Raw genomic sequence first — 14,539 nt, 5'->3', positions numbered from 1 at the left:
TCAATGACTGGGGCGTTGGTTTTGTGGACGTTTGTCAAGCCAGTGCCTTTGAGAAACCATTAAAATTGCTTTAAAACTCAGGATTTTTTCCATTTCCTTCAGTGCTCTCTTTAGCACCACAGCTGTATCAGCCTTTTCTGCTGACAAATATGAAGAAATGCAATCCATACAAAGCTACTTCTAAAGGGTTAAATGTATTAAATGTGTTAAACCTGTGACCCATCAAGGCAATCTGATTGCAGGCCATGAGAAAGTTTGCAGACGTTGACCTTCTGGAGGAACGGCCCCCCGCAGCTTCTGGTGGCCATGGTTCGCCATTCCCACAGGTTGCCCACCACTAGTCTACATATTTTCAAAGGTTAATTAGATATAAAGACAAGGAGGTACATAAGATACATAATTTGTCCGAAAGAAATTTGTAGGAAAAAAAGTATCAGCGTACTCAAGTGTTATCTTGATTGTCGTGGCTCTTCAGTTCCAAGGTTCAGGAAAAATTGCTGATCATATACTCCTACAGTCTTGAAGGATACTTATAAAATCAAACTAATCTGCAGTAAGATTCTACTATAATAAGCTAATTACTGATTCTCCTTGCATCAGTCAGTTTTATTTGTCTGTACGGAGTTGTGTATGGCATTCCCACGTTCTAAGTGCCCTCATTCTACTCAGGAAGGCAAGATTAGTGAGAAATGAAGTGACTGCTAACTAAAAATTGGAAACAAATTAATTTAAAATATAAAACAGAATACTAATCCAATTCCAAATCTTTAACACTGGTGAAAGATTTGATGTATGATTATATCTTGAACAGGGTTTAGCAGTAACATACAGAGTTCTTGGTTTGGAAGTCTGGCAGTCCAGAAGATCTGCTACTTGGTGCCTGAAAATGGTATAATCAGCAGAAGGTAGCTAATCATCACAACAGCAGAAATACAAGACTGTGGTAAACATTCTAAATATTTTCCTAAGGGGTACAGTAGAAGATTACTTTAAAACATACTCGTAGGCAGCAAGAGATCATTACCTTATAACATTTGATTCAACTGACATCTGAAATAAAAAAATTGACATGGTGCTTTTGACAGTGCCACATTTAACGCTGTACCAAATGCTATAATATATGCTTCTTGACTGCACTTCATTATAAGATTTCCATTATTTTAGACTCAATTTTATAAAGATCCCATAACAAGCCTAGTTTTATTTCACTGGGGGAAGGTATAGCTCAGTGGTTTGAGCATTGGCCTACTAAACCCAGGGTTGCAAGTTCAATCCTTGAGGAGGCCACTTAGGGACTGGGGAAAAAAAAAAATCAGTACTTGGTCCCACTAGTGAAGGCAGGGGGCTGGACTTGATGACCTTTCAAGGTCACTTCCAGTTCTAGGAGATTAGTATCTATGTTTACTCTAAGTAATGAGATCAGAAACAGTGACTCTTGAAAATGAAGTTATAGAAAACTTCAACACACAAAAAATGAATGCTACATCTTAAGCCTCTTCCTCTATCATTTTTACTATTTGTGGTAATTTGAGCCTGTGTCATGCACATCTGAAGCACGGAAAGTTGAGCATTTGATGAAGTGTTTCTCACAACAGATAAAAAATTAAAATTCAGTGTTCTTAAGTAAGCATGTACAGGGAGTCACTGGACTTGCATCCGACCCACCACTTACGATGCTTTTCAATTGACCGCCTGTTTTGCCGGTACAACGCTTATTTCGCCCTTATGATGAAAGCTCGCAGGGAGAAGAGCACACATCACATGCTGAGCCTCAGCCAATCACTGATTTTGCTGTTCAAGCTTTGATTGACTCCTGCCCCCGGGCTCAGCCAATCAAAAACAAGCAGTAAGGCTACTCAGCAACTAGCTACCCTGGCCATGGAAGTCAAACAAACAAGGGACTGCAAGGGACCCCCTTCCAGTTCCATTTATTATAACGCAACCACAAAGTTATTTACAAGCAAAATTGTAAGAAGCAAGCCCAATTCTGCATAGTATGTTGCCGGCAATCTGAGCAGTCATCTGCCTCTCTGGCATTCTGCCCAGCCTGACTTAAGATGCTCGGTTGCTGTTCTTTGTGGTTCTAAAAAAAGATTTAAATGGCAGAGAAGCATAAAATCAGTGTAGGTGATGCTTCTTTTTCTAAGAAATGCAGAACACCTACTACCGAAACAAAAATGGACGTCATTAAGAGAGTTCAAGGCATTTGTGATTTTATATGTTTATTTGAATGCTATTTACCAAATAAATATATTGATGTTGCTACATTAGTAATTCATTTAGTACAAAAATCTGGGTTATTGTGATGAAAATAGCGTATCAAGCCTTGGTTCAGAAACAGATCTCCCATTGATACCATTGATTCCTATGGGAAAAGCCATTTCGACTTAATTCATTCCTCAAAATTGCGTTGTGTGTGTCATAAGTCCAAGGACTCCCTGTAATTCACAAATGTAAAGGACTATGATTGCTCTCCATCACACTGCATAACAAAGATATGCACTAATGTTATCCTTTAGGATGGAGCTATAGAAGCTTTGTATACATTGTCCAAGATTTAGTAGGACATATTAAATATGTCCGAAGTCCTAGTTCAAAGATCCCAGAGACAGACACCAAGCCGGTCAACCAAAATACTGAGAAAGTAAAGTTATTTTATTCTTCAGAATATAATTGCACTCTCAGCCACTTAAAAACATATACTTCAATTGACTGTATCCGTCTGCAAATATTTTCTTAAGACAAAGATGGCAAGTAGGTAAGACAATTTATTACCCAATCACTATCTGAGCTCCTGGCAACCTCTTTCACATTAACTTCTGCAAGTGAAGTACATACAAATAGGGTTGCTAAGCTGTAGATTGTGTTGGAGTTTTACCAAACCTATTTATATCATTTAAATATCAAAATAACTTACTCATTTCAGATCATGCTGTACTAATATTTCTAGTGCTGCCATTAGAAAGATGTAGCTCTTTTGAGGAAAAAACCCCCCAAAAAACCCTATCTTATTACTTCACCCACTTTGTCTCTATAATATCCTGGGACTGACATGGCTACAACTACACTGGGTACATTTATAATACAATTCAAAATGCCTCCTTCAGTTAAATCAAACAGGGAAAATGCAGCACCAAAAGAGCATGTAAGAATAATCCTTTAAATTGCTACATGCCCTCAATACCAAGTGAAGTTCCCTGACAGGACCCATACAGCATCTCTTGAGCTTGGCCCCTGCACAGTATAAATAAGGAAAAAATTAAGATACATTCAAAGCAAGTATTACAAGAAAAAAACTTATCAAATCGATATTAGGCAACAAAGTATGACAATAAGGGGAGTTTCAAAAGTGCCTGAAATCATTGGGGATTGTGCTCCTAAATCCTTGAGGTGCTTTTGAGAATCTGTCTGTGCTTAAGTTTTCAAATCAGAAAATGCTGTTTCAACTACACTGAAATTTTTCACAAAATAGTATTGATTCTGATAATTTCCAGTGAAACCAAAAATTTCCAAATGAAATTTTGATTCAACAACATTTAGTTTAGACAAAATTTTGACATTTGATAAAACTTTCAAATGGAAATTTTGTTATTTTATTACTTTTACATTATTTCATGATGAAACATTTTGTTTTCTAGAACAAAGTGTCCCCAGGTTTTTTTGGGAATGAAACAGTTTGATACTTTGATCTAGAAAATGAAGTAAACGCTCAGGGTACTGATTAGAGGAGCTGTTATTTTCAATACCCTAGAAAAATCCAAGCAAACAAAGAAATTACCTTCCTTCCACAAGCAACATAGAGAAGTTACTTACTGGTAACTAGAGTGTCTAAATAATGGCCTCTGCAGATCTACACCATGGAAATTGGCTGACTTGGCTGGCTGGCCCCACAAACTGCTCCAAAAGCCATATGATTTACCAGTGGATAGGCATATATTGAACAAAGATATAACATTCCAAGTTCAATTCCCCGCTCAGTCACAAGAGTTCTCCAGCTGAGAAATGGTAACAGTACTTTACATCTCACAGGGATGATGTGAAAATAAATATATTAAAAGACCGAGTGCTCAGATACAACAGTAACAGGAGCCATATAAATACCTTAAATAGACAGTTCCAAATAGATCTTTTAAGACAGACTACTTCCTAACTGCTCTTAAGTTTCTCTCCACATCAATTATTGAACACACCTCAAAGAAGTTTTGGTTTGTTTATTAAATATTCTTGTGCGCTGTGACACGAGCCAATCCAACCTTTCCACCTCCATCTAATGCCATATTTCTTGCTCCTTTATAGTTTGCTTCCATGAGAATGAAAATCTCTCTCAAATATTCTTTTATATCTGCTGTCCTCTTCTTTTCAAGATTCCAGCCAGGCAATATCCAACCAAGGGGTTGTCTAGGAATACGTTTTTTTTGTTTTTTACACACACACACACACACACACACACACACACACACACACACACACACACCCCTAGACAACACATCCTCACCACTCCAACTTTCTCTCTCAAATCATTGTTTCTACAATCTGCTGGCCAGTCCTTGTAACACATCTACGTTGGTTACTTTATCCCACCGGTATCTTTTGCAAGCATCTCAGGTGGAATGCATTAAGTGTACTGTTAAGTTTCTGGCATTTGCCAAGTTTCAGACGCATATATCAATGTGGATTTAACAACAGTATTATATAACTTGGTCTTAACTCTTGTGCGGATCTCCTTATTTCTCCAAAAATTTGCCAGTCTCAAAAGACTATTTGCCTCCTCATTTCCTGTTTTCACCTCCTAATAGTGTCGGCAATCAGCATTTTTTGTGCTTCCAAGATATACAAACTCATCAGCCATGTGTATTCTTCACTATTAAACATGTATGCCTCATCATTGCTGACATCTCTTTAAAATGATCATGACTTTCATTTTGGCTGATTCTTAATCCTACTTTGGCAGCCTCACAACTGACATTGGTAGTGGTCTTTTCCCATAGCATCATCATCTGTGTCAACAAAAAGTCACCGGCAAAGTCGAGATCTTGAAGTTTTCTTCTAGTCCACATAATTCCTGTATCTTCCTTTAATGCTGCTTTTAGCATCACATGATCTATCTCAATGCAGAAGAGGAGAGGTGATCAGATGCAGCACTGTTGCACTCCAGTAATGGTATCCAACCAGTTGGTCTCTCCACTTTGTCCTAAGACAGCATTTTGAGCTTTCACACAGCATCCTAGCCTTTAACACATCTTTCACAGCAACTATAAATACAATCAATAGGTTTGGTGAAATCTATAATTCAAGATTAATCATCATGGATTGAAAGAGGGTAAAGATGTGATTTATACATGATCTTTTCAGTCTAAAGCCTGCTTGCTCAGTACATAGTTTTTCTTCTATGACCAGCTTGATTCTGTTCAAAAGTACACTACAGAACACTTTTCTGGGTATGGAAAGTAGTGTTATACCTCACCAATGGTTGCACACCAGTGGGGTGGGTTTTTTGTGTTTTTTTTTTGGTAGTAATTTACAGATCACAGCTTTCTTCCACTTCTCTGGTTAGAATTCCTTCTTGTAAACTATATTACAAATATATGAGAGTGTATGCATTTCATGTACAACCTCTTTCAGTTTTAAACATTTCAGCAGTGATCTTATCTTGACCAGGTACTTGGCTGTTTTTTTAGCTGATTAATTGTTTCTTCTATTTCTGCTTCTAACATTTCTACCAGTGAGATCTTTAATTCTTCACCTTCTTCTTTGTACATATCAATTGGAATTGTTGGCTCTGGTTGGTTGAGTTCTTCATTAAAATCTCACCACTGTTCTTTCTGTTCTGCTTCCATTGCTAACAATCTTCCATCTTTTGCTTTTACAATACCATTGTGACTCTGGAATCATGATGATAATTGCTTACGCATCCGGGAATTGCCTCTGACTGATGTTTTTTCATCTTCTCACTTTGTCAAGCCATTCTTTCTGAACCAACTTTATTTTTTTTCTACATGTTCCCGTTGCAGCATCATTGAACTATGCCTGCCTCATTTTTAAGCCTTTTCTTTCTTGAATAAACTTCCACATGCTTGGCTGTATCCTCTCTTCTGTCCTTGATCTTCGTGGTCCATGTGAAATTTTGGCAGCTTCCCAGTAGACTATCTGAAATGAGCCTGTTATTCTATACAATCATTCATTACTCATAATTCTTGGAGTCCATTTGAGAGCTGGATTTTAAAAGTCCTCCCTCATTCCTAGGTCAGAGTTTTTTCACATCAAATACCATCTCACCTTTAAAAAAAAAAAAAAAAAAAAAGCTAAGCTTTATCCTAACTGTTCTGACATGATAGCGGTCACTTTCTGTATCAGCAACTGTAGGAGACTGTGTAACCAGCACTGATCTTCTCCACCATCTGTTGATGGCAATGTGACCCAATTGTTTCTCAGTAATTTCCATCATTTGATTGCCATGTTAGTTTTTTTCTTCTAAGAAGGAAAAAAAGTGTTTTACCCCTTGCATGCATAGTTTATACATACTACACAAGTTAGTAAATCTTTTACCACAATCTGCTCACACCCCAATTACACCTTTACCATGAAATGCTCATAGCCAAGGTTGTCACTATGAACTTGTGCATTCACATCATCCAAAAACAGAATGACAACATAGGCATGCATCTGATTTAGTACTGTCATGCTGCGTGCAGTGGTTTAGGACAGTGAGTGCCAGCCTTAGGGCACACTATCTAAAAGCAGGGCAGACACCCCAAACTGATATTATATTCTATAATTACATTTAATCAACCCAGTAACAAATGTGAACTCCCGGATCACTGTAACACTCTTACCATGGAGTTACAGACAGTCCCCTTGGCACCCAGGGAAACTAGACTTAGTGATAAATGGTCACCCCCCCACTTCCCCCCCAAATCACATAATATTCAGGTTGCTTTCAGTCCCAAGAGACCAGTTACTTACCTAAGGTAAATCTGCACCTTAAATCTCACAACGAAGACATCACTGGTTGCCAATCTTTAAGTAAACTAAGGATTTATTAATTAGGAAAAAGAAACGAGAGTCTTTTACGGGTTAAAACATGCAACATATGAGCACAAATGTGTTACAGTGTATGGTTCCAAAAGGTGACAGATGTAGTAATCTGTCCCCTGAACGTCTTTTAGGGAAAATCCAGGTTGACCCTGGGGATCTCTGTTTTTGTTTCTCAGCTCCAGCCCTTGTAGAAGTCCAAAAAGCAAAGAGATAACTACTTCTCCTTGTGAGCATTATATGCTCTTCCCCCAGAGCTCAAACTGATGGGACAAGAGCTCCTGAACACAAGTTCTTCATAGGCGGATAGGGCAATCAACTGAGTTTTTGTCCTACAGTAGCCCATTCAGTTTTGATAGTCCTTTTTTGATTACCACTCTTGCTGTCTAGGTTCACAAGTTCAGATCAGGCATTTTTACAATTATACAGTAAAACCTACATATTACCTTATAGCATGGGATGTAGACATTGCAAGTAAGATTAATGCATGTGGCAACTTTCAAGCATTTTATAGAGTCTAAACATTAAACACATCTTGAAGAATATTAACATACAGGTGAACTGGTCTAGTTTCCACCAATGAATCTGTCAGTGTTACGCAGACACCTATAGCCTTGGCAACAGCTGGCACACGGTTTACTAGCATCACAAGTACATCTTGCAACTTGCAGGTGAACACATCCTTTACTTGTTCGTCACGGCCATTGGTAGGTTCATAACACTAGATGATAGTTATATTAGCATAATTTGTGAGAGTCAACTGGTTTCCATTTCTGTAGATCTTGTGTCACCTTTTTGTTGAGGAGTACTCCAACTCCCTCTATATGGAGTATCATCTTGCCTTCCTGAACAGAGTACTCTGATATTATATGAATAGAAATGTCCATCTCATTTAGCTCACTCCAAGAATGCTAATATTGAACTGAGTCATTTCTCAAATTACTTTATTCAGTTTCCCAATGAGATATATAGTTCTCATATTCCAGCATCCAATTGTAGTTTTAGCTTTAGCTGTTAGGATCTTGTTTCAGGTGACGAACTTCCTCGTGGATTTGGTTAAGCCCTTTCATACTTCCATTTGGACTCATTAGCAGTTGACGTAATGATTCTGTGAGGCCGAGACAGACTCTTATCAGGGTTTTTTCCATAACTGTGACTTTTTTTACATGGACAGATAGTTCACATGACTCACAATCACAGGTCCACGGCTCTTCATTCAATATATTTGGAGTAGCTCATAAGTATAGGGTTCCCTCAAACACCACTTGAGGGACGCACCTGGTATCTTAGAATGCCTGAAGAAATGGGAAAGCAGGGAGGTTCAGCATGAATCCACACATGCACATGGAGAACTCCAATTACTTGTAGGTAACCTTCCTGCCTCCATCATGAAATTATCACTGCAGATCCCCATTGAAAAAGATTTGCAAGTAGTACACTGCTGCAGGAGGACTCAGCTGAATAAAGACTGAAGTACTATTACCCTGCACAAGCATCTGACCTAGACTGCCAGTCAAGGAGGTAATGCTTCATGAAAGTGTTAACTGAACTCCAAACAGGCAGCTTATGAATTTCAGAAGCTGATGTGGTCCAAAGGAAAGCTATTGAGGCAATTCTTACTTTAGTGAAGGGGCCCTAAATCTTCCAGATGTTCACTCCTCAGCCTGGTCATAAGTAGTTAGTAAACAGGCCTTACTTGAGCCTTGGAGCAATGATTGGGGAAGTCCAAGGGGGAAAACAAAGGCCATATTCAGCCTATATGACTTTCCAAAAGGCTTAGATCTGTCTAAATAGCTCAAGGCTCTTGACATCCAGAGAAAAGAGCCCAGCCTTCACTGGAAGCTGAGAATTTAGGAACATACAAAGTTCTAGTTTAAGATGGAAATCTGACCCAACCATTATCAAGAAACTAGGATAAGGATGAAATATGGCTCTCTTTATGAAAAATCAGTATTGGAAGGGTCTGCCATCAGGGGCTGCAATCACCTTCCTGGCAGAAATGACAACCACTAAGAATGTTACTTTGAATGGAAGACAACGCAAAGGACAGAATTCCCAACATGTGAAGAGCCTAATAAGAACCAGATTCAAACCCTAAGATTCCACTAAAAGACAAATAGGAGAAAACATAAGCAAGAATATTTTCAGAAAGGATGTTCCAATAGGCTGTGTAAAGAGAAGAACATCGAAAAGGGTTCCAATAGGTCAAATATAAACATGAGACACACCTTCACTGACAAACGAAAGACCATCATAATTCAATTCCACAAACAATCAAGGATTAGTAAGAGCCAGGAAGAAGCAGAAAAACACTTTCCTTCTGTGAGCCCAACTAGAAAAATCATTTCAATTTACCAGCATAAGACTTTATACTGGAAGGTTTGCAAGATACTAACATGACTCATCTCACATCTTCGGGTTATTTGCAAGTCATCAGGAACCAGGAACCAAGATTCTTAGGTTCTCAGATACTTCTTGAGGAACATGGCATATGAGATATTTGTAGGTCTTACTCGGTACTTAGAGTAAATTTCACCTGATATGAGCATTAGCTATAACTTGGGGAGGGAGGGGGAGGAAAGAGTCCAGCTGTTTACTCTGAGCACTTGGGATGGATTTGCACATAAACTTATTACATATAAAAAGAACAACAGTCAGGAGCACTGACTGACTGACGAAAGAAACACACATTCAGGACCATTTTATTTCTGAAGTGTTCTGTTTTATTGATTTGTCTGCTATCTGCTTAAAAAGTTTCTCTCTATGCATTTCTTACTTCACTTCAGAATTGCTGTTTTTCCCCTTCCATTTCCTCTGAAACAAGGGTCCATGATTTATCTTTAACTTTCATTCATATTTTCATACTGTACTGTCATCACAGATATCAGTACAGTGCTGGGATTTGGGGTTGTTAATTTGTGCTCCCTCTATTCATTCAGCAGCAGATGAGCAAAAAGCCACCATGGGTACCATACAAATATTGCTTTTTAAACAATCTTTCATAAAACAGTGATTTAGGGCCTTAGTCACTTAGTTGTGTTTCTAACAACATACAGAGGGGGTTTCAAAGGCACAAAAGGCACCTTGATGCCCCTCTCCTAATGAAAGTCAATGACAATTGGACATTATCTCCCATTGTCCGGCTGTGCTGGAAAGAGAACAGGTAACACTGGATGTGGTTTAATTAAACCAACTTTATTCTTAAATGTCTGGAAGTACCGGGCAGATAAAAGTATACAGTGCAGGTAATTCCATAATCATTTCAATATATACCTAGGGTCTTCTGTCAGCCTTCCCCCTTACCCATCCTGGTCCCCAGAGAACCCGCAGGACCTCATCACCTTCCCACCTAGAATGAGAGGGGTGGTGTTAAAGGAGAGATGGGATGGCTCTCTGCTGAACCAGTCATAGGAGCCCCCAAATACCACCCCCTTCCACTCTTAAATAATATCTCCTTTAAATCCTTTACCAATCCACTTTATCTAATCACTGTATCCCTTCCTATGGAGTACCTGCACTGGGCATCTGCCCCATGTTTACACAATGAGTTGGGACATCACAGCCTAACTCCCGTTTCACATTTGCCCAACCAAACCCCCTGAACCTGCTCCAGGAACGGTGACCCACTCCACTTAACCTTGGCCTATCTGGCAGTGAGGGAAAAATTCCTTCTCAGCACCCGAAGAAAGAAGCAACTGGCGTAGCGCCTACAGAGGAGCCTGACTAAACTCAGTATTTCACTGCTTCCATGGGTGGGAGAGTGAGAGCTGCTCCGCTTGGCCCAGGTTAAAAAAAAAAAAAAAAAAAAAAAAAAGGCTTTCCCTGCATTGGCATGGACCTACGTAGTCCCCACTCTCTTCCAGTCACCTGCAGGGGGATGGATCAGCATCGTCACATTTACCTGGTCTGCCACTACAGCAGAAAGTCACTCCCTGGCTCTCTAGCTCTTAAAGGGGTACATACCTTTTCCAATTAGCCAGACAATGAATCCCACTGCTAAATATGCAATGAGGTCGTGTCTTTCTGGAAAACTGTGGCTTTACAAAATAGTAAAACTGAATTTTTGGGTATGTTACCATACAAACCATTTAAGACCGAGGTTGTAGGACATTATTTCAGTGTCATGCCTCATGTGTTTATATTTCAAAGTAAGTAGAAGGAAAGAAATACTAAAAGCACGATTCTTGACTCCTTTGATACACTTCTATGTGCTTTTTGCTCTCCGCATGCATTGCACAACATTAACATTTAATCACCTACCTAAAGGCAAAAGTTCTCATATTTGCTACTCCCTCGGAGTACTACATCACAGATATCAGTACAGTGCTGGGATTTGAGGTTATTAGTTAATTTGTGCTCCCTCTATTCATTCAGCAGCAGATGAGCAAAGTGTAATCAACTGCAAGTCTAATGCAAATATGGTATTTATTTACTCTTTTTCATGAAAAACAACTGTTAAAATGATTCATGGTGTCTATGCTGTAACATGTATGGCAGGAAAAGTGACTATATGTAAGTTGTGAGAAATGAATTATATATCATCCTTTTTTCCTCAAGACTAAGCTGTCATTTAAAAGTTATACCACTGTAAAAAATATGTTAAACTGCTATCACAGATATACATACTTCTCAGGGATTTAAATGTGTGAAAATTTAGAAAACTTGCCATTAACTTATGTAAAGGCCTCTTAGAACAGTAAGTGCATTAGAAATGGTGATAGGGATTAAAACAATCAGTTTAAAGTTTAAAATTTAGACAGGATGAATTCCCATTTGAGTGATTTAATAAAGTACTTACCATGTTATTACCATCTCTCAGTCTCCTTTTGTTGTAGCTAAATTCTACAACAAACCATGATCTTGCTATTCTTCTACAAGACTTTTAGCAATTAACTTTGTAAGTAGGATGCTGGGTATCAGTTTAAAAACATCATAGCCTCCATTCTCCAATTTCAGGTTTCAGAGTGGTAGCCATGTTAGTCTGTATCAGCAAAAACAATGAGGAGTCCTTGCGGCACCTTAGAGACTAACAAATTTATTTGGGCACAAGCTTTCGTAGGCTAGAACCCACTTCAGCAGATGCATTAAGGTGTCAACTGTTTGAAATGGGCCACTCTTATTACCACTACAGAAGTGATTTTTATCTCCTTTGGTATCCTACTGTTAACTGAATTGTCTCGTTAGACTGACCTCCCACTTGGTATGGCAACTCCCATCTTTTCATGTGCTGTGTGTTTATACCTGCTCTTGTATTTTCTACTCCATGCATCTGATGAACCGGATTCTAGCCCACGAAAGCTTATGCCCAAATACATTTGTTAGTCTTTAAGGTGCCACAAGGACTTCTCGTTGTTTCTCCAATTTCATTAGACTTAACCAAGAAGAATTTGAGCTTTAAACACAAGTATTAATGGTAACAAATATTAAAGGTTATTACTGAAGCATAATTAAATTAGGGAAGAATCTGGGAGTTTCATACTAGTTTCGTGGATGTATGCAAAGTGATTCTGAACAAAAAACCCACCTACAACTGCAGGAAATCTATTACGATATTCTCATCATAAACACAGAGTGTGGGGAAGAGGCAAAATTAATGAACCATATTATATACTAATTGCCATACTTTTTACAATATGCCTCCTTTATTTCAACAAACATTAACAAATTCCAGTTTCTTACCAGATCAATCAGGCTCTCCTGTATCCTGTTTAGCGTAGTGCGGAGCCTGCTACTACTAAGACCCAGTCCTGTTGATTCAAACTGAAAAAAAGAAAAAAAATTCTAAAAAACATAGGAAAGGACAAATTGCGTTTTAGTTTAGTGACTAACATAACCAAAAAAAGTTCAGTTTGTTCGATACAATATACTTGCGCATAGTTTCAGCATATAATTGCAACAAAACCAAAATGAAAAGAAACATGCAAAAGATCACTGCACCCAACATTACACTGATGTAAAGAATGAACTGTGCTCAGTTCACAAAGATGACCATATAAAATTCATATTGACAAATGATCATTATACACTTTGTCAGGGGGATACTTGCCAGAATATTCTCTTGGATTGTTTTAAAATGACTATATGCTATAAAATGACTCTGCAGGCACAGAAAACAATGACCTTTTGTTCCCACAGACCAGCAAGAGAGAGACCTCACACAATGGCACATCATACTATGCTGGTTGAGAAATTAATATGTCACAATGTAGAATGATCATGTTTATTAACTTTTCACAAACTACATTATCTTCCATAATCATTTATTTAATATCAACTTTGAGTTGTATAATTATTTTCCATCAATCTTTATGAAGGTCATTTTTATTACTGAACATTTATTATGATCAAGCTAGGAAATGTGTCATCTTCATGCTCTGAACAGGGCCCAAAGTTCTATGGATCAGATCCTCTCTTGGTCTATGTCAGTATAGCTTCACTAACTTCAATGTAACTACAATATTTGCTCCAGCTGAGGATCTGGCCCAATATGTTTAGATTAACAGCTATTTATTTTCTAATTTTCACTCCAGAAGAAACACACATTACCAAACAGATCAGCTGAATCAGATGAAACTACAATGGAGACGGAAAAACTACAAAACATACATTTATATCCAGGGTCCACATGATCTAGAAGTACCAAGATATGGTACTGGTATGTGTTTCACACCAAAAAAGAAAATTCTGAACGTTTAGACGCTGCTGTCCACTATGTTGGATTCAGCACTATAAAACTTGTACCAGACTGCATCTGGGTGAGAAATGATCAGCAATGTTCAAGTGGTTTGCAAAAATAAAAAAAATAATTTAACACAAATTTTACTCATTTTACCACCTACACTGAATTTTAAAGGAGAACTATATAGCCAGAGCATTCTCACCCTTTATTGCTTCTTCGTGGTAAATAGCGGCAGCCTCCATTTAAAAAATAAATAAAATATTTTTCTGCCTGATTCTTACTTTAGAAATATCAAATCTTAGCTTTCTTAATGTTGCTGGAGGATGGAAGAACAAGAGAAATGAGATAAATCGAAGATTAATATTCTTCCTTTGTTTTTGTTAAACATCTGCTTAACTGCCAATTGGGAGAAAAGACTTCTTTGAGAGAATCGCCACAGTCATCCTTTAAGAGAGGACTGAGAAAGCTCTGGTTCTAGTTCCAGAACAGGGGAGTCAAGACTTGATATTATTCACATATCTAAGGTAAAAACAAACAAGCAGAAAGAAAACAGTTTGTTTTTTCTTTAAAAAAAATAAAATTCTGCTACCACAAAGAAAAGGAGGCAAACGTGTTTTCCTTTGTTCACTTTTAAAAACTTTGTCCAGCAGCAGAATTTCCCTAGTACATACTTAGTATTTTGCTTATCCCTTTTCTTCCAAATTATACCATAAGCTTCTTGACAAATTAAGAACTTATTGATTTTGCATGTTTTTGAAAAGACTGACAACTTATCAGTTGAAATGGTAAGTACATCAACAAACTCAGACAAAGAAAGATGAGTGCAAC

At 38.0% G+C, this 14,539-nt stretch overlaps 1 protein-coding gene across 2 annotated transcripts in view; it reads right to left on the bottom strand.

Moving 5' to 3' along the window:
* Positions 1-14,539, bottom strand: part of VPS50 (VPS50 subunit of EARP/GARPII complex) — a 184,313-nt gene that overhangs the window by 30,821 nt on the left and 138,953 nt on the right. For both annotated transcript variants that reach the window (XM_032785379.2, XM_032785380.2), the window contains exon 22: positions 12,712-12,792. In XM_032785379.2, the coding sequence (XP_032641270.1) occupies positions 12,712-12,792 (81 nt within the window). The remainder of the gene's footprint in view (positions 1-12,711; positions 12,793-14,539) is intronic.

Source organism: Chelonoidis abingdonii, chromosome 2 (genome assembly GCF_003597395.2).
Source record: "Chelonoidis abingdonii isolate Lonesome George chromosome 2, CheloAbing_2.0, whole genome shotgun sequence".
Classification (NCBI taxonomy): Eukaryota; Metazoa; Chordata; order Testudines; family Testudinidae; genus Chelonoidis; species Chelonoidis abingdonii.
Note: the sequence above shows the minus strand (reverse complement) of the source record. Positions and strands in the feature narration are given on the sequence as shown.